Here is a 23971-nt window from a genome sequence, read left to right as displayed (position 1 = left end):
TTCCCGAAAGGAAAGTTGTGTGGTTAGAAGCGTATAGTTAAAGAAATGCAGTTATAACCTTCACGCAGAATCAAGTGCCGTTGCACCAAACCCGAGCATTCCTTTGTGGGTTCATCAATTTCACTGCGTGAGAAACTGATTTTTAAGAAAGCCTTTTATCAAAGAGGCTGAGTTTGATATTTCTTCCTCCATTTGTTTCGGTAAAAGATCTGCCAGGACTATGTCTGGAGTGTAAAGGAATGTTAAAATTCACAGAACGAGTGAATCCCTTATACGTTACCTGGCAGAATTCCTTCCCAGGAAGGAGGTCACTGAGCTTCTGAACTAAAGGTGACGCTTTACCGTTGCAGATAGAGCATCTTTCATTGGCTGCTAATGGCGTGAGATAATCACCTAATTCAGGATCTGCTTCTGATTGTGTGGGTGCTAGCGTTCACAACTGGGCTTTAGTTGATTGCCATAAGAGTTGTTGGATTGTGGTACCAATATAACTTCTCGAGATCAGAAGTTACTGTTGGGGAACAAATGTATTTTGATCAGCGATGATCTTATTAAATGGTCGAGCAGGCTCGAAGGGCCGAGTAGCCTACTCCTGCTCCAATTGCTTTTAACTTATGTTATGAATATATTTTGCTAATATCCGCACCTCAACACCTCTACATCTGCTGTAATCTCTTTAAATATGGGTCTGCACAAACTGGTGCAGACAATTGTTTGAACTGGTTATTGCATTGCCATTGGTCAGTTAGTTTAAGGTTTAGCGTGTCTGTGTAGTTTGACTTAGCGACACCTCCAGTTGCTATTTTATTGCTGAAATAGTTGAACAAATGTCAGAACTGTTAAGCGTTCACTGCAGATGAAGAGAGCTTATATTCATATCACTAATAAATAATACATATTACATCCTTCGTGAATTTAGCACAGATTCATTTCACAAACTTTTATAGCTAAAGCACACAGCGAGCTGTCTCTCTCTATTTATTTATCTCTCTATGTAACAGTCACTCTGTGTATGCAAGAACAACTATCATATAATTCACCGATTAGCTTTGGCCAACTCAAATTTCTCTTGTAAAATTTACAAGTGAAGATGAGTTACAATTTGAAAGAAGTGATACTCAAATAAATCTTAAATACAGGCTCGGTTCCACGAACTCTAGGGACAGGGCAAACGTCTCCAAACTCGAGAAGCAATATCACATCCATAAGACAGGTAGACGACAACAATTAAACTGCATTTGATTAATTCCAAAAGTTAATGGTTTAAAAGCTTATGTTATCATTATGGATGTGCATCATAAGAGAGAATGATTCGCTTTGTCTATCTATCACAGACACACACCACAAAAACCATTGATAGAAAGAGATATGGACATTTCTTGTACACACGATTGAATTCAAAATCAAGTGTTTCCGATTCGGTGTACTGTCAAACTCTGCTCCGGAAATAATGTCACTTGTATATGGCATCTTACATATCATCTGTTTACACAGCAGTCTCTTCGCCGCCTCTTTCGACAGAATGTATTACTTCAGTAACATCATCTACCAGAAGATAAAGGAAATGGGTATCATCAAGGCTGCTCAACCAAGTGATGGACTGTCATTGATATCGTCATGAGACGAATCGACCATATAATTACATGTTATTCAGGCGCAAACCTCCGGTTCACAGAACGTATTTGCAGTTCACATGATTTTCGCTTGGTCATTTGTGTAAACATTTGCTGCGGCAAATTAACATGCCAACATTTCCAATTCAACTTTGCGATATCAGCTGTCATGAGAAAATTAGAGTTGCTAGCCATGAGTTGGCGCTCTGTCATAAATTCTAAATTGCCTCTCCCGACGTTTTTCATAAATTTGCTAAACAACTTATGTTCAACAAGTGATTAAGGGCAACGCCAATAAACATTTACTACCATTATTAAAACACTTTTGTCTGTGCGTGCATTTCCTGTACAACTTACGGCAATAATGATTTCTGGGCATCCGCTTAGAACATAATAACATAAGAAATAGGAGCACGAGTCGGCCATTTGTCCCCTTGAGCCTGCTCCACAATTCATTAAGATCATAGCTGATCTGGTCTTGGCTTCAACTCCAATTCCTAGCCCGCTCCCCATAACCCCTGACTCCCTTATCATTGAAAAATATGTCTATCTCCAGCTTAAACATATTCAATGACCCAGCCTCCACAGCTCTCTGGGGTAGAGAATTCCAAAGATTCACGACCCTCTGAGAGAAGAAATTGCTCCTCATCTCCATTTTAATTAGGTGACATCTTATTCTGAAACTATGCCCCCTAGTTCTAGATTGCCCCACGATGGAAAACATCCTCTCTGCATCTACCCTGTCAAGCCCCCTCAGAATCATCTACCTTTCAATAAGATCACCTCTCATTCTTCTAAACTCCAATGAGGACAGGCACAACCTAGTGATCCTTCTCTGAACTGCCTCCAGTGCAATTTTTTCCCTCCTTAAATAAGGAGACCAAAATTGTACGCAGTACTCCAGGTGTGCTCTCAGCAACGCCCTGTACAGTTGTAGCTAGACATCCCTCCTTTTATACTCCACCCCCTTGCAATAAAGGCCAACATTCCATTAGCCTTCCTAATTATTGCTGTACCTGCATGGTAACTTTTTGTGTTTCATGTACAAGAACACCAGATCCCTCTGTAACATAGCATTTTGTAGACTCTCTCCATTTGAATAATGTTTTTTTAATTTTTCTTGAAAAAGTGTATAACCTCACATTTTCCCACATTATACTTCATCTGCCAAATATTGGCCCAATCACTGAACCTATCTATAGCCCTTTGCAGGTTATTTGTGTCCTCTTCACAGCTTGCTTTCCCACCTATCACTGGATCATCGGCAAATTTGGCTAAATTACACTCGTCCCTTCTTCCAAGTCATTATTATAGATTGTTTACAGCTGATGCCCCAGCACTGATCCCTGTGGCACTCAACATGGTAGAGTTTGACAAACTGATAATGACCCATTTATCCCGACTCGCTGTTTCCTACTGTTTAGCCAATCCTTGATGCATGCTAATATATTACCCCAACCTCATGAGGTCTTATCTTGTACAGTAACCTTTTAAGAGGCACCTTATGGAATGCCTTCTTGGAATATAATTACACTACATCTACTGGTTCCACTCTCAGATACACTTTCTACTCCTTGCTACCCTTACCAGAGTCAGTTAGTATTTGATTGGATAATAATGGATTGACTCCATCGATAATAGTTTATTGCAAAATGTTGTCAAATCTCTGTATTAGGAGAAAGGGATGATCATCACCATAACAATGAATGTGTCTGTGTTGAGTCTGTTTGCGCGACGAAGATGTTATTACCTTTGAAACAGTGCATTGTGAATAACTGGTGTTCCAAACATTTAACAGGGTTGAAATGAGTTTAGCATAATTTTGCAAATAGATGTAACAGGAAGCATAGAACATTCTGATTGGTGGCAATGGGGCTGAAGTGTAAGCTCTCAAAGTTCTCTCATAGCTTGCTATTAAAACTGGTAAATATCAATAAACTGAAGGATATTTTGATATAGATATAATCGGTGTAGACAATTTAAAGGAAAATGCAAATGACCAATCTGAAAGCATTTATTTTGCCAATTATTTACAACTCCACCACTTTTTGTTAAGTTCCCGCCAACCATCACCACCTTGTTGTCTTTATCACCACTTTTCTTGCACTGTCAAAGAGTGAGTAAATAAACTGCACATTTTTGTCGAAGAGGAATATTATAAGGCCCTTCAGTTTCCACATTGCAACAAACTTTAGTAGTAGTGTGGACATTTAATAATGTTAAAGTTAATACTTATTTACAGCACGGTGTGAAAAGCAAAATCTCTTCCTTTCTGACTTTATTCTGGAACGAAATATTGCGGGGAATCAGCAACCTTTACACGTACCGTCACGATGTTTCTTTGCATTTATCGGTTTGCACTCTATTCTCAGTATAATCAGAGTCCAACACAGGATAAATGCGGCGAGGCACAAACGAATTGGGATTGAATAAGATGTTAAGGAAGATCCTAGAAGATTATAGAAAGAGAGAATGATAATGGGAAATTCTCCCGTTTCCACTGCAAACACAACTACAGGGTCACTCTGTAATCCTTTCTAACCTTTGATTGGCAAGTACGGAACAATCATGATATTCTCATTCAGCATTAATGATCAGGGACAGAATCACACTGGGATGAATGTAATCGCCCTACGTTTCTCTGTGTTATTCACCCTACCTCAACTTGAGCTCATCCAAAACTCCGCTACTCATATCCTAACTCACCCCTGTGCTCACTGATTCCCATTTGCTCCCGTTCCGACAAAGCCCTAATTTGCAAACGCACATTCCTGGTTTCAAATCATTCCATGGCTCTTACCCCCTTCCTATCTCTGCAACCTCCACCAGCCCTACAATTCTCATCGTACTCTTCAAATCACTCCATGGACCTCTCGCCCTCCATATCTCTGTTTCCTCCTCCAGCCCTACAATTCTCAGTCTCGTCTTGAAATCCCTCCATGGACCTCGCCCCTCTCTCTCTCTCTCTGTAACCTCCTCCAGCCCTAAAATTCACATTCTCATCTTGAAATCTCTGCATGGACATTGCCCCCTTCCCACCTCTGTAACCCCCTCCAGCCGTAATATTCTCACTCTCCAGTTTAAATCGCTCCAAGGCCCTCGCCCCCTCCTTATCCATGTAAACTCCTCCAGACCTACAATTCTCATTCTCGTCTTCAAATCCCTCCATGGACCTCGCATCACCCTATCTCTGTAACCTGCTCCTTCTTCCCTCCAACCATCCGAAATCTGGGCCCGCCTCCAATTCTGACGTCATTTGCATCTTTGATTTTATTCGCTGCACCATTGGGGGCCGTGCCTTCAGCAGCCTGTGCCCTAAGCTTTGGAATTCCCTCAGTAATCCTCTCTGACTCTCTACCACTCTTTCCTCAATTTCAGACGCTGATTCAAACCTACCTATTTGACCAGGCTGTTGGCCATCTGCCGACGTTCTCCTTATGTGGCTAAATGTTCTTCTGAAGCGCCTTGGTACGTGTTACTAGTTAAAGGCACCATATCAATACAAGTTGTTGTTGTTGAAGTCCCTGTAGGTATCTAAATTACTGGATTCTGCCTATTTGTACCGGCAATAGCTGCTGCCGATTAAGATTGATTACTTCATTACTTGGTTGATTTAATCAATTGTTAAAATCAACTTTATGACCATGTCCAGGGTGAAAGACTTTTGAACCAGGTTGGAGGATATTTCCAGCAGAACAACATCACTGGCATGCATTAGGCAGAAGAGTAATCATGGGATGAGGAAAGTTATATTCCCAAAAATGCTAGTTTATTTAAGTTGATTCCTACATCTAATGAACAGGAATCTCAGGCGGAATACAATATGGAAAGAGCGGAATGTTGTGTGCATTTATGTCTCAGTGTTTGTATGTGAGTTTATGTGTGTGTGAGTGAGTTTGTGTGTGTGTGTGTGTATATATTTTTGCGTGTGTGTCTTTTTGTGAGTGTGTGTTTGTGAGTGAGTGTTATTGTGTGTGAGTGTGTGTATGTGTGTATGAGTGTGTGTGTGTGAGTGTTTTTGTGTATGTTTGTGTGTGTGTGTATGTGTGTGCGTGTATATTTGTGTGTATGCATGATGTCTGTTTATGATTGTATTGTGTGTGCTTGTGTGTGTGAGTATGTGAGTGAGAGTTTGCCTGAGTGTGTGTGAGTATCTGAGTGTTTCTGAGTGTCTGTTTTAGAATGTGTGTGGGTTTGTGTGAATCTGAATGTGTGTGAGTGAATGTGTCTGTATTTTGTGTGTGTGTGTGTGAGTGTGTGTGTGTGAGTGTATGGTTGCGTGTGGGTTTGAGTGTGTGTGTAAGTGTGTGTGTATGAGTGAGGGTGTGTGTATGTTGTGTGTGAGTGTGTTTGAGTGGGAATGTGTGTGTGAGAGTGAGTTACGTGTGAGTTTGCCCGTCCCTCTCTGTCTGTAATGCAAATAAACTGATCATTACAAGGGAAGGCAGAGCCGTGCATTATTTACCATTACATTGTGGATACTATGGGGTAGTTTGTGGATATGATTGAAACATGCATAGGAGGAATCTAATGGTAACTGCTAAATTAATTGCATTTTCGTTAGAGGGTTCTGAGTTTGGGATAATTTTGTGTAAATAGCGAGAGTGAGGATCATCTCAAATTGAGCGTTTACCTGGCGGTAATATTAAACTTGTAAAATAGCTGCAACATCTCCATCAATGTTTCCTGTGTTAACTGGATAACTGTTATGCTGTTTTTCAGCGAAATATTCCAAGAGAAATTGTAACAACAACTACCAAATTAAATGCAGAAACAATTTCCTTAAAGTCTCGTATGTCTGATATTTGCACAGTGGTTCTGGGCAAGGGTGGTTCACTTCCAAATACATTTAACGGCAATTAAATATGTGCCCCTCTCAAGCACATTAGGAAGAAGCTTCAAATCTATAGGACAAGCATCAGCCTGGTGTGTTACTGGGAAAATCGCAATGACAGGATGAGAAAAATTCTTTCAATCCTGCAACTCATCATATCATTGGATACTTCTAAAGTTAATGGCAACATAGTCAAGTATGACAGATTGATTCACTAATTGCTTCATTGATCCATTGCATTCCTAACTATTTTAATCATACATTAGTCTTTCATTCAATGATAAATTCATTTATTTTTTCTGCAATCAAGAAATAAAACAACTGATTCAGCCTAAATGGAAAAGAAATAAACAGAGTGAATATGTGAATCTCACTGACCTCTTACAGTTATAAGTACCGGGTCACTCAGAGCCGATGTTAGCTGTCTCCCCTCCACACTCCCCTCATACAGGCAGCTGAAATTTCCTCCTTCGGCATGATCTATATTATTGATAGTGAAAGTGACAGAATTGCTCCCTATAGCCGCAGGCTGGACACCTGAGTAATTATTTTTTCCGTGCCTGTATAAGTAAAATGTAAAGCCAGGAATGTCCCAGGAGATTGTACAGATAAAGATAACATTTCCACCATTCACAGCAACACTGGAGTCCACTGATATATTTGGTTTGGGTAGACCTGTATTTCAAAAGGAACAAGTATTAACAATCGATTCACAATGTAATACAGACTTACTTTCTGGATCCAAAATATTAATGGTCTGGACTTGTGTATACAGTGTATAATTTCAATGTTTGCAGGTCACACAAACTCGTAAAGATAGATAGATGTGAGAATGATAAAAAAACACATGAGCTGGGCATAGTCGGGGTTTTGAAATGGGGAGAATCATTGCAGACTAAATTTAACACAGAGAAATATGAAGTGAAGATTTTTGGTAGGAAGCATGAGGAGAGACAATATAACCTACAAGGTATAATATTAATTGGGATGGAGGAAGCGAGAAACCTATTGTCTATGTAAACAATCTTTGAAGGTAGCGATAATGATTGAGAAGTCTGTTGAAATGCTCTATCAATAGAGGAACAGAATACAAAAGTAAGGACGTTGTGATAAACCTTTCTACCTCAATGGTTAAATCCCAGCCGGAGTATTGTGTCTAATTCGGGGCATCACATATTGGTAAGGATTCCAAAGCTAAGGCAAAGGGACTGATTGGACAGCTCTTTCAGAGCAGACACAGGCACGATGGACCGAATGGCCTCCTTCTGTGCCCTGTGATTCTGTGATTAATGGTGTCGCTGACAGTAAAGCATCAGCCTGTGTGTTCAGGTTCAATGGTAAAAACCTGAGCTGAGCGCAGACACCCTCTCTGTGAATATTAAGCAATGGTATGTTTAAAAATGGATGGTTTCTGTATATACTAAGAGAGTTGAATATACATATTCAAAATCTCTGCTCCCTTTCACTCAGCAGCTATTGTGACCGTCAATTCTAACCACTTGCTATTGACGGAGGATCTATATTGGCATTGCTACCACTCTCCGTGGTTTGTGGTGTTAACCAAATCGCTCAGACAGGTCAGACATGTTGGGGTGAAATTGGAAATCTGGAACATAGATAGTGCAATAATACCCCACAGCCTGCAGAAAATGGTTAGGCATGTGGAGTATTCTGCACAGTTCTGGTCTCCATATTATTAAAATGTTAGAGAGGCAAAGGAGAAAGTGCAAAAAATGATTTTCAAGGATGACCAAAAAATCAGAGTTTAAAACTATCAGTAAATGCTGAACAGACTGTGGAACTTTTCACTGGAAAACAGAAGGCTGATGGAGATCTTTAAGATTATGAAAGGATTTGATAGGCTAGACTTAGTGAAAATGTTTCCACTTGTGTGGGAGTCCCAATCTGGGGGCCTTGAATATCAGATAGTCACTAGTAAATCCCAGATGGTGGCGAGAGTATGGATATCACTTCCACTTGGAGTGGTTGAGGTGAATAATTTGGATACATCTAGGAGTCACTCGATACACACATGAGGGTGAAGGGACTGGAATAATATATAGATAGGATGAGATGAATTAGTGTGGTAGCAGGCTCGTGTGGAGCTTAAGTACCAGCTTACACCAGCTGGGCCAAATGGTCTGTTCCTGTGTGGTAAATTCTATGTCATAATATGTAATGCAACAATGCTCCATTTCCACAACAGTAAATGCCGAATGTTTACCCCATTTTTCAAAGACACTATTAATAACGGAGCGCAGGGAGCCTCTATGTGAAATATATAAACAATTATCATTTAAACTGCTTCGAATTTTTAGTAAAATACCAATACCGTTGATTAGAAGTATTAACAATCGTTATTCCTCTTCACTGACCTGCTATAGTGACCGTCACTGCGTCACTGATCTGGGACCATAACCACCTGCTATTGACAGAGATTCTATATAGGCATCGGTACCGCCCTGCTTGGTTTGTCCCGTTAACCAAGAATGTTCCAATATTGTCCTTTGTGACGATTTGAGAAGTGTTCAGCCGTTGGTTTTCTTTGTAAAAGTAGATTTGACCATGATTCTCTCTGTCTACCGTGCAGGTAATGGGGACCATCTCTCCCTCTGAGTACACCCCAGCCGGTTGATCAAGTGATATCACTGGCGGTGTTAACGGTTCTGTGGTAAAATAAATAGAAAGAACAACAGAAATGGATTTCTGCATTATCTTGTGCAATGAAAGTGTGGTAACTCAGTAACGATTGTAACATATTAATGGGGAATGTTTGCATCGGCGACTGAGATTCTACAAAAGTGGAATTGATGGTTTCAAACAGAATTGGACAGAAAATAAACCAGCTGGGGGTCTAGTCCCAAAACCTTGGCTTATCAGTGAAATTACCTTCCGTGATATCTGGAGAAGGGGATGGCGTTGGTTTGAAATTAACATTTCTGCTAATTTAGTCCAGCCATAACTTGGGCTCTAGGATGTGGGCGTCGCTGGCAAGGCCGGAATTTAGTGCCCAACCCCAGTTGCCATTAAGAGGATGGCGGTCGGCCGTCTTTTTGAACCCACTTTTGCTCCCACAATGCTGTTCGCTACAGACTTCCAGGGATTTGACCGAGCGATGATGAAGGAACACGAAATATATTTCCAAGTCAGGAAGGTGTGTGGCTTTGAGTGGAACTGGGAGTTGATGCTGTTCCCATGCAACTACTGTCAAAATCTTTTATGATGGTGGAGGTCACGGGTTTGTGAGGTGTAGTCGAAATGCAATCCAATGACAGATATGGAAATGTAGATAATGAAAATATTTCACATATCAGGATGATATTGAAAATCTCGTTCCGCAGTTTCGGTTATCTGACTGAGAATCTTTAATCTGACAAGGCCAACCAGTCTGGTGGTGCCTTTTGAGGTGAATATACACACAGTGGAGTTAAAATTATGTAAGAATGATGCCATTTGACTTTAAACATTTCCCTGTGGTAGATGCAGAGATTTAGGGAGTAAAGCTGGAAATCAGGGTCATAGATTGTCTGATGACAAGACACAGCCTTCAGTCCCCCTGTCAGAAGGTCAGGAATTCACTTTGCAAAGTTTCAGCTCTCTCAGCTCCATAACACAGCATTCCCTCAGAACTGAGTTACACTGGCAATTGTAATCTGGCACCACATTACACTCCATTCAAGACAATGGAGGGTATCATTTGCGGAGAGTAAAACGGGAGGCAGCTCCCTATCCACTTCTTTCCCTCCTGGAGGATGTGGTTAAAGTTACCCTCCAAGTGTCGCCGCAGGCTGCGAGCTCATGTTTTATCGGTGTTGATTTCACAAAATTCAGATGCAGTTGAGAATACATTCGTCTTGTACAGTAGCCTAAAACAGACGCCAACCCGCTTTACACATCGCCAGATTTTAGTTTCCATTGCCTTCAATGGAATCAGAATTAAGGCAAGTGTGAAACGGGACGCCGATTTGATTTTGCCCAATCTGCAGTACCGTCCGTGTCGCTTTTCTGCCCCTTATCTCCAGTAGCGCCCTTTGCCATTAATGGATTCAAAGCGGGTGAATTCAGGGTCCAATATTACATGAATATTATCTAGAGTTGAGAAAGCGCATTCGATTTCCTCCCTCTCTCCTAACATTAAAACATTCATTTTGTTACAGTGATTAGAGCATGATTTTATTCAAAATACCGAGAGCTATGAAAAAAACATATGAAGAATCATCTGATCACTGTCACCTACCTGCTACAGTGACCATCACAGACTCACTGCGAAGAGATTCCAACCACCTTCCATTGATGGAGGTTCCATATTGGCACTGGTACCGCCCTCCTTGTCCTTTACTGATAACCGGGAATGTACTAATGTTGTCCTTTGTGATGATTTGATTGGAGTACAGACTGTGATTATCTTTGTTAAAGTAGAAGGTTTTATCCTGATTATCTCTCGTCACGGTGCAGGTAATGGTGACCGTCTCTCCTACTATATACACCCCAGTCGGTTGATCAAGAGCTATCTCTGGTGTTGTTAGCGAATCTGTGTTAAAATAAATGGAAAGTACAATGAGAAATGGTTCTGCGGATTTTCATGTACAGTGCAAGGTTGGGAACTCAATGATGATTGTGCAGTGTTGAAGTGTAGTTTCACTTTGGATACAGAGATTCCACAAAAGGGGAGATCGGGATTTGATTACAAAGAAGGAAAAACTTGCATTTCTCTAGCTCCTTTTTGACCTCGGAGCATCCCAAAGCACTTTACCGCCAATTTTCACTTTTGAAGAAAAGTCGCTGTTGTGATGTAGGAAATTAAATGGCAGAGCCAAGGTACCTAAATCAGCTCGAGTTCTCTGTCCAAAGTCCAGTTTTAAGCCGGAGATTTTAATCTGGGATACAAGCAGAACAATGAAATGGTTGCTTTGAAATGCCCAGTGCTGCTAGTTATTCCAGGTGAAGATGCGATCAGAAAGAGTGAAATTCTCCATTATACCTGCACTGCGGCCGGTACCTGTGCAAGTATGAAACCTCCGCCAAGGGAAGGCTGTTAGAAACCAACCTCAGCGAGGCTGTGATGGTCACACATTTCACATAATCGAGCTGTTTTGGTGGGCCTGCAATTATTGTTATCATTACTGTTGTGGTAGTCACTGGCATGGCCGGCAACTACTGTCCATCCTCACTTTCCCCTTCAGGATTGTATGTAACTTGGAGGGCAACTTGCAGGTGATGGTGCTCCCATGCGCCTGCTGCCCTTTCCCTTCTCGGTGGGAGAGCTCGCGGGTGTGGGAGGTGCTGCTGAACAATCCTTGGTGAGTTGCTGCAGTGCATCTTGTAAGGGGTGCACACTGCAGCCACTGAGCACCGGTGGTGGAGTGAGTACATTTTTAAGGTTGTAGACGGATGCCAATGAATAGGGCTGCTTTGTCCAGGATGGTGCCAACCTTACTTAGTTGCAGCTGCTCTCATCCCTGCATGTGGAAAGTATTCCATCAACCTCCTGACTTGTGCATGTAGATGGTGGGAAGACAATGCAGAGTCAGCCGGTGATTTTTTCGTTGCAGAATTCATAGCCTCCGACCTGTTCTAGTAGCCATGGTGTTTATGTGGAGCGACAGTCGGCGGGAATCGCGGGCTGGGCAGTGAGGGGTGAGTATAAAAGGCTCTAGAGACCAGGTAAGGCCTCAGTGTGGAGCGAGAGTCGGCGGGAATCGCAGGCTGAGCGGTGGGCGGTGAGTATAAAAGGCTCCAGAGACCAGGTAAGGCCTCAGTGCAGAGCGAGAGTCGGCGGGAATCGCGGGCTGAGCGGTGAGCGGTGAGTTAAAAAGGCTGCAGAGCCAGGTAAGACTTCAGTGCGGAGCGAGAGTCGGCGGGATCGCGGGCTGAGCGGTGAGCGGTGATTATAAAAGTCTCCAGAGACCAGGTAAGGCCTCAGTGCAGAGTGCGAGTCGGCGGGATCACGGGCTGAGCGGTGAGCGGTGATTATAAAAGGCTCGAGAGACCAGGTAAGGCCTCAGTGCAGAGTGCGAGTCGGCGGGATCGTGGGCTGAGCGGTGAGCGGTGATTATAAAAGGCTCCAGAGACCAGGTAAGACATCAGTGCAGAGCGCAAGTCGGCGGGATCGTGGGCTGAGTGGAGAGCGGTGAGTATAAAAGCCTCCAGAGAGCAGGTCAGGTGTACCAGTCTCCAATCTCGGAACTCAGAGGTAAGGAGAGAAGTAAAAAGAAAGCGATGTATGACGTCACCAGAAAGCAGGTAAGTGATTGGTTGGTGAGTATTTCTCTCTTTATAAACCGTAATTCTGTGGGTTTTGTCTCTAAAGTCTCTGTGGTGTAGCGGGGACTGTTTATAAACAAGGGCCCTTAAATATATCAGTTAGCTGTAAGGTAACTTCAATTCTGCGGCTTATATTTTCTAGGGTCTCTGTGATGTAGGATGGACTTCTGCCATACAAGCGCCCTAGAGTATATATTTAATTGGTTGTAATGAATTAATTTAAATTAATTAAAGGGTTAGTCATGCCAGGACAGCCCAGCCCTGTGTTATGCTCCACCTGCGCTATGTGGGAATACAGGGACGCTGCCGGTGTCCCTGACAACCATGTGTGCCGGAAATGTATCCAGCTGCAGCTTCTAGCAGACCGCATTGAGGCGCTGGAGCTGCGGATGGATGAGTTTTGGAGCATTCACGATGCTGAGAGGATCGTGGATAACACGTTTGGTGAGTTGGTCACACCGCAGGTAAGTGCTGCACAGGCAGAAGGGAAATGGGTGACCATCAGGCGGAGCAGTAGAAGCAGGCAGGTAGTGCAGGAGACCTCTGTGGCCATTCCCCTCTCAAACAGGTATATCGATTTGGATACTGTTAAGGGGGATGACTTACCAGGGGAAGGCAGCAGCAGCCAACTTCCTGGCACTGGGGGTGCATCTGCTGCACAGGAAGGGAGGAAAAAGTGTGGGAGCGCAATAGTGGTAGGGGATTCTATCGTAAGGGGAACAGATAGGCGTTTCTGTGGCCATAGACATGACTCCAGGATGGTTTGTTGCATCCCTGGTGCCAGGGTCAAGGGTGTCACTGAAAGGCTGCAGGGCATTCTGAAGGGGGAGGGTGAACAGTCAGTGGTCGTGGTTCACATTGGGACCAACGACATGGGTAGGAAGAGGGATGAGGTCCTGCAGCAAGAATTTAGGGAGCTAGGTAGCAGATTAAAGAGCAGGACCTTAAAGGTTGTAATCTCTGGATTACTCCCGGTGCCACGTGCTAGTGATTATAGGAATAGGAGGATAGAGCAAATATGTAACGGCACAAGGGAGTAATGCAAGACTGGATGGCATTTATTTTAATGCAAGGAGTATTGCGAATATGGTGGATGAACTGAAGTTGTTGATGAACACATGGGAGTATGATATTATTGCTGTCACAGAGACATCGTTGCGGGAGGGGCAAGACTGGCAGCTCAATATTCCGGGGTATAGAATCCTCAGGGAAGAGAGAGGGGTAATAAAAGAGGAGGGGGTGTCACAATATTTATTATGGTGTCAATTACTGCTGTAAGGAGGGATGATATATTAACAGGTTCCTCTAATGAGGCCATATGGGCAGAACTTAAAAACAAAAAGGGGGCAAGCACTTTGCTGGGAGAGTACTATAGGACCCAAACAGTCAGGGGGAGATAGAGGAACAGATATGTAGGCAAATCTCAGAGAAATGTGCAAATAGTAGGGTAATAATAGTGGGGGGTTTCAACTTCCCCAATATTAACTGGGATAGTCAGAGTGTGAAAGATTTAGAGGGTGCAGAATTCATAAAGTGCATCCAGGAGAGCTTTTTGAGCCAGCATGTAGAAAGTCCTACAAGAGAGGGGACGGTACTGGACCTAATTCTAGGGAATGTGCCCGGGGAAGTCGTAGAAGTGTTAGTGGGTGAGCACTTTGGTGACAGTGACGATAATTCGGTGAGATAAAAGTTAGTCATGGAAAAGGACAGAGATGGACCGGAAATAAATGTTCTAAATTGGGGAAGGCCGATTTTAATAAGATAAGGCAGGATCAGCTACTTGTAGGAAAATCCACATCGGAGCAATGGGAATCTTTCAGAAAGGAAATTGAGAGAGTACAATGGCAACATGTTCCCGTAAAGGTCAAGGGTGGGACAAACAAGCCCCCGGAACATTGAATGTCAAGGGAAATACGAGAATGGATTAGGAAAATAAGGGGGACCTAGAAATAAGGTATGGCCCCGCCAGGTCTTTTGCGCCCGAAATTTTGCGCCCGCCAGGATTCCCGTAGCGCCCGCCTAAAATTCAGTTGCAACGGGCCAAGATGGCGGCGGGCGCTATTGCAGGGATTGGCCACCTCGCTAGGTGCGATGAATGTCACTTTCAGGCGTCCAGCTCCCGCTGCGGCACCCGATGCGGTGAGGCAGGCTGGGGTACTGCAGGCCTCCTCCTTCTCTTAAGGAGGAGCTGCCTGCAGCCGTCAGATCACCGGTGGATTCCCCCGGCAAATGAGCCCGGCACCACGGAGAAGTGCCGGGCTCGTGGGACTCAGACATCAATGCCGCGGGGGGGTGGTGCAGGAGTCCGGGGAGGGAGGTGCGGGCAGGCGGCCGCCGGAAAAGCGGCCGGCCGCCACTCCACCTTTATGCGCCGGCCTTTCGGAGCTGCAAGACCCCGTTTCACAAACGCTGTTTGCGGCTGCCACGGGCGAGGCGGCCGCAACTGAATTTGACCATCGGGCCGGAATAGCATTGCAACCGGGGCGCTGCGCACACCGATGATGTCATCGGTGCCGGCGCGGCGTTATCGGCTAACGCCGATGTTAGGGTCCATCTGAATTTCGGGCGATAAAAAACTTCAGGCGCAAACCACTTTATAGCTAATAAGTGGGCGTAAACGCGACTGAATTTCTAGGCCGGGGTCTTTTGGAAGATACAAAGGACTAAAGACAGAGGAAGCCCTAGAGGAGTATAAAAAGTGCACGGGGATAATTAAAAAGAAATTAGGAGAGCGAGGAGGTGCCATGAAATAACACTGGCGAGCAAAATAAAGGAAAATCCTAAGGTGTTTTATAAGTATATTAAGGGCAAGAGGATAACTAGGGAAAGAGTAGGGCCCATTAGGGACCAAAGTGGTAATCTGTGTGTGGAGCCAGAAGATGTAGGTGGGGTTTCAAATGAATTTTTTGCATCTGTGTTCAATATGGAGGAGGACGATGTAGATGTAGAAATCGGGCAGGGGTACTATGATATACTTCAACATATTAGCATCGAGAGGGAGGAGGTACTAGCGGTTTTGGTAGGCTTAAAAGTAGATATATCCCCAGGCCCGGACGAGATGTATCCCAGGCTGGTGTGTGAGGCAAAGGAGGAGAATGCAGTGGCTCTGACAGAAATTTTCAGAACTTCTCTGGCCACAGGGGATGTGCCAGAGGACTGGAGAACAGCTAACGTAGTACCATTATTCAAGAAGGGCAGTAGGGATAAACCAGGGAATTAGAGGCCAGTGAGCCTAACATCAGTGGAAGGAAATTATTGGACAAAGTTCTGAGGGACAGAATTAGTCTCCACTTGGAGAGGCAAGGATTAATCAGCGATCGTAACCATGGCTTTGTCAAGGGAAGATCATGTCGGACCAATTTGATTGAATTTTTCGAAGGGTTGACTAGGTGTGTGGATGAGGGTAGTGCAGTGGATGTCGTATACATGGATTTCAGTAAGGCTTTCGATAATGTGCCGCATAGGAGACTGGTCACGAAGGTAAGAGCCCATGGGATCCAGGGTGCCTTGGCAAATTGGATCCAAAACTGGCTTAGTGGCAGAAGGCAGAGTGTGATGGTCGAAGGTTGTTTTTGTGACTGGAAGCCTGTGTCCAGTGGGGTACCACATGGATCGGTGCTGGGTCCCTTGTTGTTTGTGGTCTACATTAATGATTTGGATGTGAATGTAAAAGGTATGATCAGTAAGTTCGCAGATGAAACGAAAATTGGTGGGGTGGTAAATAGCAAGGGGGGTAGCCTCAGTCTGCAGGACGATCTAGACGGGTTGGTTAGATGGGCGGAACAGTGAGGTGATGCATTTTGGAGGGACTATCAAGGCAAGGGAATAAACAATGAATGGTACGACCCTAGGAAAGACAAAGGATCAGAGGGACCTTGGTGTGCATGTACGTAGATTCCTGAAGGCAGCACAACATGTGGATAAGTTGGTTGAAAAGGCATATCGGGTACTTGCCTTCATTAGCCGAGGCATAGGATATAAGAGCCGGGAGGTTATGATGGAGCTGTACAAAACGCTGGTTAGGCCACAGCTGGAATACTGTCCGCAGTTCTGGTCGCCACACTATAGGAAGGATGTGGTTGCATTGGAGAGGGTGCAGAGGAGATTCACCAGGATGTTACCTGGGCTGGAGTGCTTCAGCTATGAGGAAAGACTGGACAGGCTGGGGTGGTTTTCCTTGGAGCAGAGAAGGCTTAGGGGGGACCTGATTGAGGTGTACAAAATTATGAGGGGCATAGATAGGGTAGATAGAAAGGAACTTTTTCCCTTAGTAGAGGGGTCAATAACAAGGGGGCATAGATTCAAGGAAAGGGGCAGGATGTTTAGAGGGGATTTGAGGAAGAACTATTTCACCCAGAGGGTGGTTGGAATCTGGAATTCACTGCCTGAAAGGGTGGTAGAGGCAGGGACCCTCACTACATTCAAGAAGCATTTGGATGAGCACTTGAAATGCCATAGCATACAAGGCTAGGACCATATGCTGGAAAATGGGATTACATTGGGCAGGGCTTGATGGCCGGTGCAGACACGATGGGCCAAAGGGCCTCTTTCTGTGCTGTATAACTCTATGACTCTATGACTCTAACTTGGAGTTGATCATAGAATCATCGAAATTTATAGCACAGAGAGGCCCACCTTTCCCGTGCCGGCCAACAAAGAACTATCCACCCTAATCTCACTTTCCATCACTTGGCCCGTTGCCTTGCAGGATATGGCACTTCAAGTGCATATCCAAGTACTTTTTAAAAGTGATGAGGGTCTCTGCCTCGACCATCTTTTCAGGCAGTGAGTTCCAGATCCCCAACACCCTCTGGGTGAAATACATTCTCCTCAAATCCTCTCTAAAACTCCGATCAATTTCTTTAACTTAATGTCCGCTGGTTATCGACCCTTCTTCTAAGGGATAATATATTTTTCCTATCCATTCTATCTAGGCCCCATACAATTTTATACACCTCAATTGGGCCTCCCTTCAGCCTCCTCTGTTGCAAAGAAAACCACCCCAGCTTATTCACTCTTTCCCCAGCTAAGGCAACATCGTCGTAACTCTCCTCTGCACCACCTCTAGTGCAATTACATCCTTCACGCAATGTGGTGAACAGAACTGCATGCAATATTCTAGCTGCGGCCTAACTAGTGTTTTATACAGGTCAAGCATAACCTCCCTCCTCTTATATTCTATGCCTTGGCTAATAAAGGAAAGTATGCCATTTGCCTTCTTAACCACCGTATCTGCCTGTCCTGCTGCCTTCAGCGATCTGTGGACATGCACTCCATGGTCCCTCTGATCTTCTGCACTTCTGTGTCCTAACGTTTATCGTGAATTCCCTTGCTTTGTTAGCCCTTCACAAATGCACTATGTCACACTTCTGCAGATTGATTTCCATTTGCCACTGTTCTGCCCACCTGACCAGTCCATTGATATCTTCCTGCAGTCCACAGCTTCCTACTTCAGTATCATCCACACGGCCAATTTTTGTATCAGCTGCAAACTTCTTAAACATACTTCCTACATTCAAGGCCAAATCATTGATATATACCACAAAAAGCAAAGGAACCAGTACTGAGCCCTGTAGAACCCCAGTGGAAACAGCCTTGCAATCCCCAAAACACCCTTGGGCCATTATCCTTTGTTTCCTGCCTCTGATCAATTTTGGATCCAACTTGCTACTTTGCCTTGGATCCCATGGGATTTCACTTTCTTGACCAGACTGCCATGCGGGACCTTATCAAAAGCATTGCTAAAATCCATATTGACTACATGAAACGCATTAGCCTCATCGACCCTCCTTGTTACCCCCTCAAAAATGTAATCAAGTTAGTCAGATAGGTCCTTCCCTTAACAAACCCATGCTGACTGGCACTGATTAATCCGTGTCATTCTAAATGAAGATTTATTCTGTAAGATCAGGTAGCGGTCGCCAAATGTCAATGCACTGTAGTAGGGCAGACAAGGCTAGTATATGTACAAAATTTGCAAGATATGGACTGCCTGGAAGCATAAATGCAAGAAATATCTTCAGGCGGACTCGTTTCAGCACAAAGCCAATGTACATGTAAGAGTGGAACTTGGAGTTGATGTTGTTCCCATGCACCTGCTGCCCTTGTCCTTCTGGGTGCTGAAGTTCACGAGTTTGCGAAGTGCTGCCGAAAAGTAATGCACATAGGAATATGGACCCGCACACGGAAATTAGATTAAAATACCACGCATAACAGGATCATTTTGAAAGTCTTGGCACGCAGATTCTTTTCTCTGACAGAGAAACCTGTAATGTGTCAAGGCCAGTCAGTCTGGGGAGCTTCTTGAGGTGATGCTACACTCAGTGGAGTTAAATCCCTGGCGCCGTTCTGTACCTGTGGCACTAAACTTTGATAGTTCAAACATATAGGGGATTATTTTTTCTCAGGCGGATCCTTGAAACAAGTCGTCAATATTCGACTTTACTCAAATAAATAAATGGAGAACTTTATCAGGCGGGGCATACAATGGACGGTCGAAATGCTATCGCCCGTTTTGCGCAACCGCCCGTGACCAATTTCACTGCCTTATCTCCAATAATGCCCTTCGCCGGTAACAGATGCACAGCGGGTAAATGCAGGGCCTTGCTTTGCAGGAATCTTGTCTAGAGTTGAGCAATAATGTCAAAACTCATCCGATTATCTTCCTCTCTCTTAATATTAAACCATTGATGTTGATACAATGATTAAAACATGATTTTGTAACTTACCAAAAGCTTGAAAAAATATGAAAATCCTCTGCTTCCTGTCGCTCACCTGCTACAATGACCGTCACAGGCTCGCTGCAATGAGATTCTAACCGCCTTCCATTGACGGAGGTTCTATATCGGCACTGGTACCGCCCTCCTTGGTCTTTCCTGGTGAGCGGAAATGATCCAATGTTGTCCTTTGTGACGATTTGCTCGGAGTACAGCCGTTGATTATCTTTGTTAAAATAGAAGGATTTATCGCGATAATCTCTGGTTGTACTGCAGGTAATGGTGACCATTTCTCCTACTACATACACCCCACTCAGTTGGTCAAGAGCTATCACTGGTGTTGTTAGCGGATCTATGTTAAAATTAATAGAAATTACAATGAGAAATGGATCTGCGGATTTAAACAATGCATGTTTGGGAACTCAATGATGATTACGCTGTGTTGAAACGCAGTTTCACATCGGATACAGAGATTCCACAAAAGGGGAGTTTGGATTTCATTACAAAGAAACAAAGAAGACTTGTATTTCTATAGCGCCTTTCATGACCACGGGCCGTCCCAATGCGCTGTACCACCAACTTCCAACTTTTGACGTGTAGTCGCTGTTGTAATGTACGAAATCAGATGGCAGAGCCAAAGAACCTAAAGTAGCTCGAGTTCGCTGCCCAAAGTCTGGTTTAGGTCGGAGATTTTACTCTGGGACACGACGGGAACAAGGCAATGGTTGCTTTGATAAACCCAGTGCAGATAATTTAGCCCAGGTGAAGATGCGATCAGAAAGAGTGAAAGGCACCGGCACCAGTGCAAGTATGAAACCTCCAACAAGTGAAGGCAGTTAGAGCCCAATCCCAGCGAGGCTGTAACTGTCACACATTTCACATAATCGAGCTGTTTTGGTGGGACCACAATTATTGTTATCATTACTGTTGTGGTAGTCGCTGGCATGGCCAGCAGCTGCTGTCCATCACTAGTTTCCCCTTCAGCAGGTGGTGGGTGGCCTTCTAATTGAACCAAAGTGAGGCCGGTGCAGTCAAAGTGCACAGCAATGCAGTGAGTTCTAAGATTTAACGATGAAGGAACAGCGATATATGTCCAAGTCAGGGTGGTATGTGACTTGGAGGGGAACATGGTGCTGGTGGTCTTCCCATTCGCCTGCTGCCCTTACACATGGAAGAGGTCGCGTGTTTAGAGGCTGCTGCTGAAGAGGATTTGGCGAGTTGCTGCAATGCATCTTGTAGATGGTACACACTGCAGCCATGGTACACCGGTGGTGGAGGAAGTGAATGTTAATGTGGTGTATGAGGTGCCAATCAAGGGAAGCATTTTTTCTTTAGTGGCTCCTTGAAGCAGGTGGTCACGATTTAATTTACACACATTGAAAACAAACTCATGCGGGGCATAAAACGGGCGGCCCAATCGCTATCGCCCGTGACGGTTTTCACCCCCTTATCTCCAGTAACGAGCTTTGCCGGTAATAGATTCACAGCGGGTAAATGCAGGGCTCAGTGTTACAGGCATCATATCTAGAGTTGAGCAATAAGATCAAAACCCATTCAGTTATCTTCCTCTCCACTAATATTAAACCATTCATTTTGTTGCAGTGATTAAAGCATGATTTTATAAAAATACCAAGAGTGATGAAAAATACATGAAAAAATCTCTGCTCCCTGTCACTCACCTGCTATATTCACCGTCACAGGCTCGCTGCGATGAGATTCTAACCACCTTCCATTGACGAAGGTTGCATATTGGCACTGGTACCGCCCTCCTTGGTCTTCATTGGTCACCGCGAGTGTTCCAAAGTTGTCCTTTACGATGGTTTGAGCTGTATACAGCGATTGATTAACTTTGTAAAAGTAGAACAGTTTACTGCGATAATCTCCTGTCATGGTGCAGGTAATGGTGACGGTCTCTCCTGCTACATACACCCCAGTCGGTTGATCAAGCGATATCACTGGTGTTGTTAGTGAATCTGTGGTAAAATAAATGGAAAGTACAATGTGAAATGGTCCCGCGGATTTTCAAGTGCAGTGCAAATTTGGAAACTCAATGATGATTGTGTGTTGTTGAAGCACAGTTTCACACCGGATACACATATTCCACAAGAGGGGAGTTCGGGATTTGATTACAAAGAAACAAGGAATGACTTTCATTTCTATAGTGCCTTTCATGACCTCGGGACGTCCGAAAGCACTTTACCACCAAATTATTGCTTTAGAAGTGTAGTCGCTTTTGTTATGTAGGAAATCAAATGGCGGAGCCAAAGAACCTAAATCAGCTCGAGTTCTCTGTCCAATGTCCGGTTTTAGGCCGGAGATTTTATTCTGGGATACGAGGGGAACAAGGAACTGGTTGCTTTCAAATCCCAGGTTCTCGTAATATTGCCCAGGTCTCGAGTTTGTGAAGTGCTGCCTAAATGCTATGCAGATGAGATATGCAAACACACAATGTAATTAGATTAAAATATCACGCATAGCAGGATCATTTTAACATTTCGGCACGCAGAATCTGTTGTCTGACAGAAAGTCCTGCAATGTTTCAAGGCCAGTCAGTCTGGGGAGCTTGTTGATGTGACACTGCAGTCAGTGGAGTTAAATCCCTGGCGCCGTGCTGTCATTGTGGTGATACACTTTGATAGTTCGAACATGTGGCAGTTAAATATATTCTTCGGTGAATCCTTGAAACAGGTGGTCACGATTCAATTTTCCACACATAATTAAATGGATAACAAAATCAGGTGGGGCACAAAACGGTCAGCGTAATCGCTATCGCCCGTTTTGTTATACTGCAGGAGACACAGTTCATTCTCGTATATTGTCATTAGCTGAGGGACAAGCAATGCTATCCGATTTTCTTAGAGTGAAAGAAAATAAATCTTACCCACTACCGTTACCTCCACTGCATCACTTCCCCCTGCGGTTATCTGCCGCGCTGACACTGGCATAAATGCTGGCTTTGCCACCGACACCCAGATCACATAAGTGAACAAAAAAACAGCATTACTTAGACATTGCGGGTTTAATTTTCCCGGGCGGTAGAGCAGAACACGTGAAAGAAAGAGATTCGGACGCCCTTTTTTCTGATTTTCCTTATCAGTTGTTTATATCTGAACCCACCTGTGGAGATTTTAACCCTACTCATTCAGCAGAAACCTGGCCGCTGGGCAGTTACATTGTCTTGGCTCTTTCCAGCTCATAGCTCATGGTGAGACTTAATGGGTAATTGTGACCTAATCCACCAAACAGGAAAGAGCTGGTGGATTAGGTCACAGGAGTAATCTTCTGATCCGGTCCCCACACTGTTCGTGATGTCAATGGTGACCGCGGATTCCCATGTTTTGGCTGTGACCATTTTGATTGGAATATTTTGGCCTCCTTTGCACAAGAAGAAACTGCTCCCTGAATATGAAGACCCTGCTTCACAGGTAACTCTGACCATCTCCCCTATCACAAAAACTTTATCCAGACGGCTAAGAGATATTGATGGTTTGTGAGGAGAACAAGGAAACACATTAATGATAAACCAATATCCCGCCAGGCGGGAGGGGGTCCGCTGTTTGCTTTTCTCCACGTACTATTTTACTCTCCTCGAAGTCAAACGAAAGTAAATTCGAAAAGGTTGTGAAACGATCATCCGATCCGAATTTATGCTGCACAAAATTCAATGGAGGGTGTAATCGGGCGGAGTGTAAAACGGGAGGCCGGCTTCAAACCAGCTCTTTCCTGTTTGGTTGATTAGGTCACAATTGCCCATCAAGTCTCACCATGTGCTGTGAGCTGGAAAGAGCCAAGACAATTTAACTGCCCAGCGGGCAGGTTTCTGCTGAAGGAGTAGGGTTAAAATCACCCCCAGTGGGATCGGATATAAACAAATGGAAAGGACAATCGGATAAAAGGGCATCCGATTCCCTTTCTTTCTCCTGTTCTGCTCTACCGCCCGAGAAAAATTACACTCACGATATCTCAGTAATGCTGTTTTCTTGTTCACTTATGGGATCCGGTTGTCGCTGGCAAAGCCAGCATTTATTGCCCTTGAGAAAGTGGTGGTGAGCCACCTTCTATAACCGCTGCAGTCCGTGTGGTGAAGGTGTTCCCACAGTGCTTTTAGGGTGGGAGTTCCAGGATTTTGACCCAGCGACGGTGAAGAATCGGCTATATATTTCTAATTCAGTATAGTGTGTGACTTGGAGGGGAATTTGGAGGTGTGATGTACCCATGCGCCTGCTGCCCCTGTCGTGCTAGGAGGAAGAGGTCGGTGGTCTGGAAGGTGCTGCTGAAGAAGCCTTGGCCAGTTGCTGCAGTGCTTCTTGTAGCATTATCCCAAACGATATTTGGGTAATTAAATTCCCCCAATACCACCACACTATAGCTCTTGCACAACTTTGCGATTTCCCTGTAGATTTGCTCTCTACCTTGGTCTCACTATTTAGAGGCCTATACAATATCCGCAAAAGCTTGTGAATACCATTTCTGCTCCTCACCTCTAACCAAATGGATTCTGTCCTTGTTCCCTCACTTTCCAAAACTACAATGTCTTCCTTAAA

At 44.2% G+C, this 23971-nt stretch overlaps 1 protein-coding gene across 1 annotated transcript; it reads right to left on the bottom strand.

Moving 5' to 3' along the window:
• Positions 1-1646: 1646 nt before the first annotated feature.
• LOC147087534 (Fc receptor-like protein 5) lies at positions 1647-21317 on the bottom strand. The gene is made up of 7 exons (XM_085977762.1): positions 21107-21317; positions 19486-19779; positions 10685-10978; positions 8823-9113; positions 6826-7122; positions 3940-4062; positions 1647-1777 (listed from the first exon to the last, which is right to left on the bottom strand). Exons 1-7 carry the CDS (start codon positions 21315-21317, stop codon positions 1647-1649), a joined length of 1641 nt encoding a protein of 546 aa, XP_085833888.1.
• Positions 21318-23971: the final 2654 nt, after the last annotated feature.

The sequence above is a fragment of the Somniosus microcephalus genome, unplaced genomic scaffold (genome assembly GCF_052327205.1).
Source record: "Somniosus microcephalus isolate GS21.2 unplaced genomic scaffold, FLI_Smic_1.0 unresolved_chr5, whole genome shotgun sequence".
Lineage (NCBI taxonomy): Eukaryota > Metazoa > Chordata > Chondrichthyes > Squaliformes > Somniosidae > Somniosus > Somniosus microcephalus.
The sequence above is the reverse complement of the archived record's forward strand: the minus strand, read 5'-3'. Positions and strand labels throughout refer to the sequence as shown.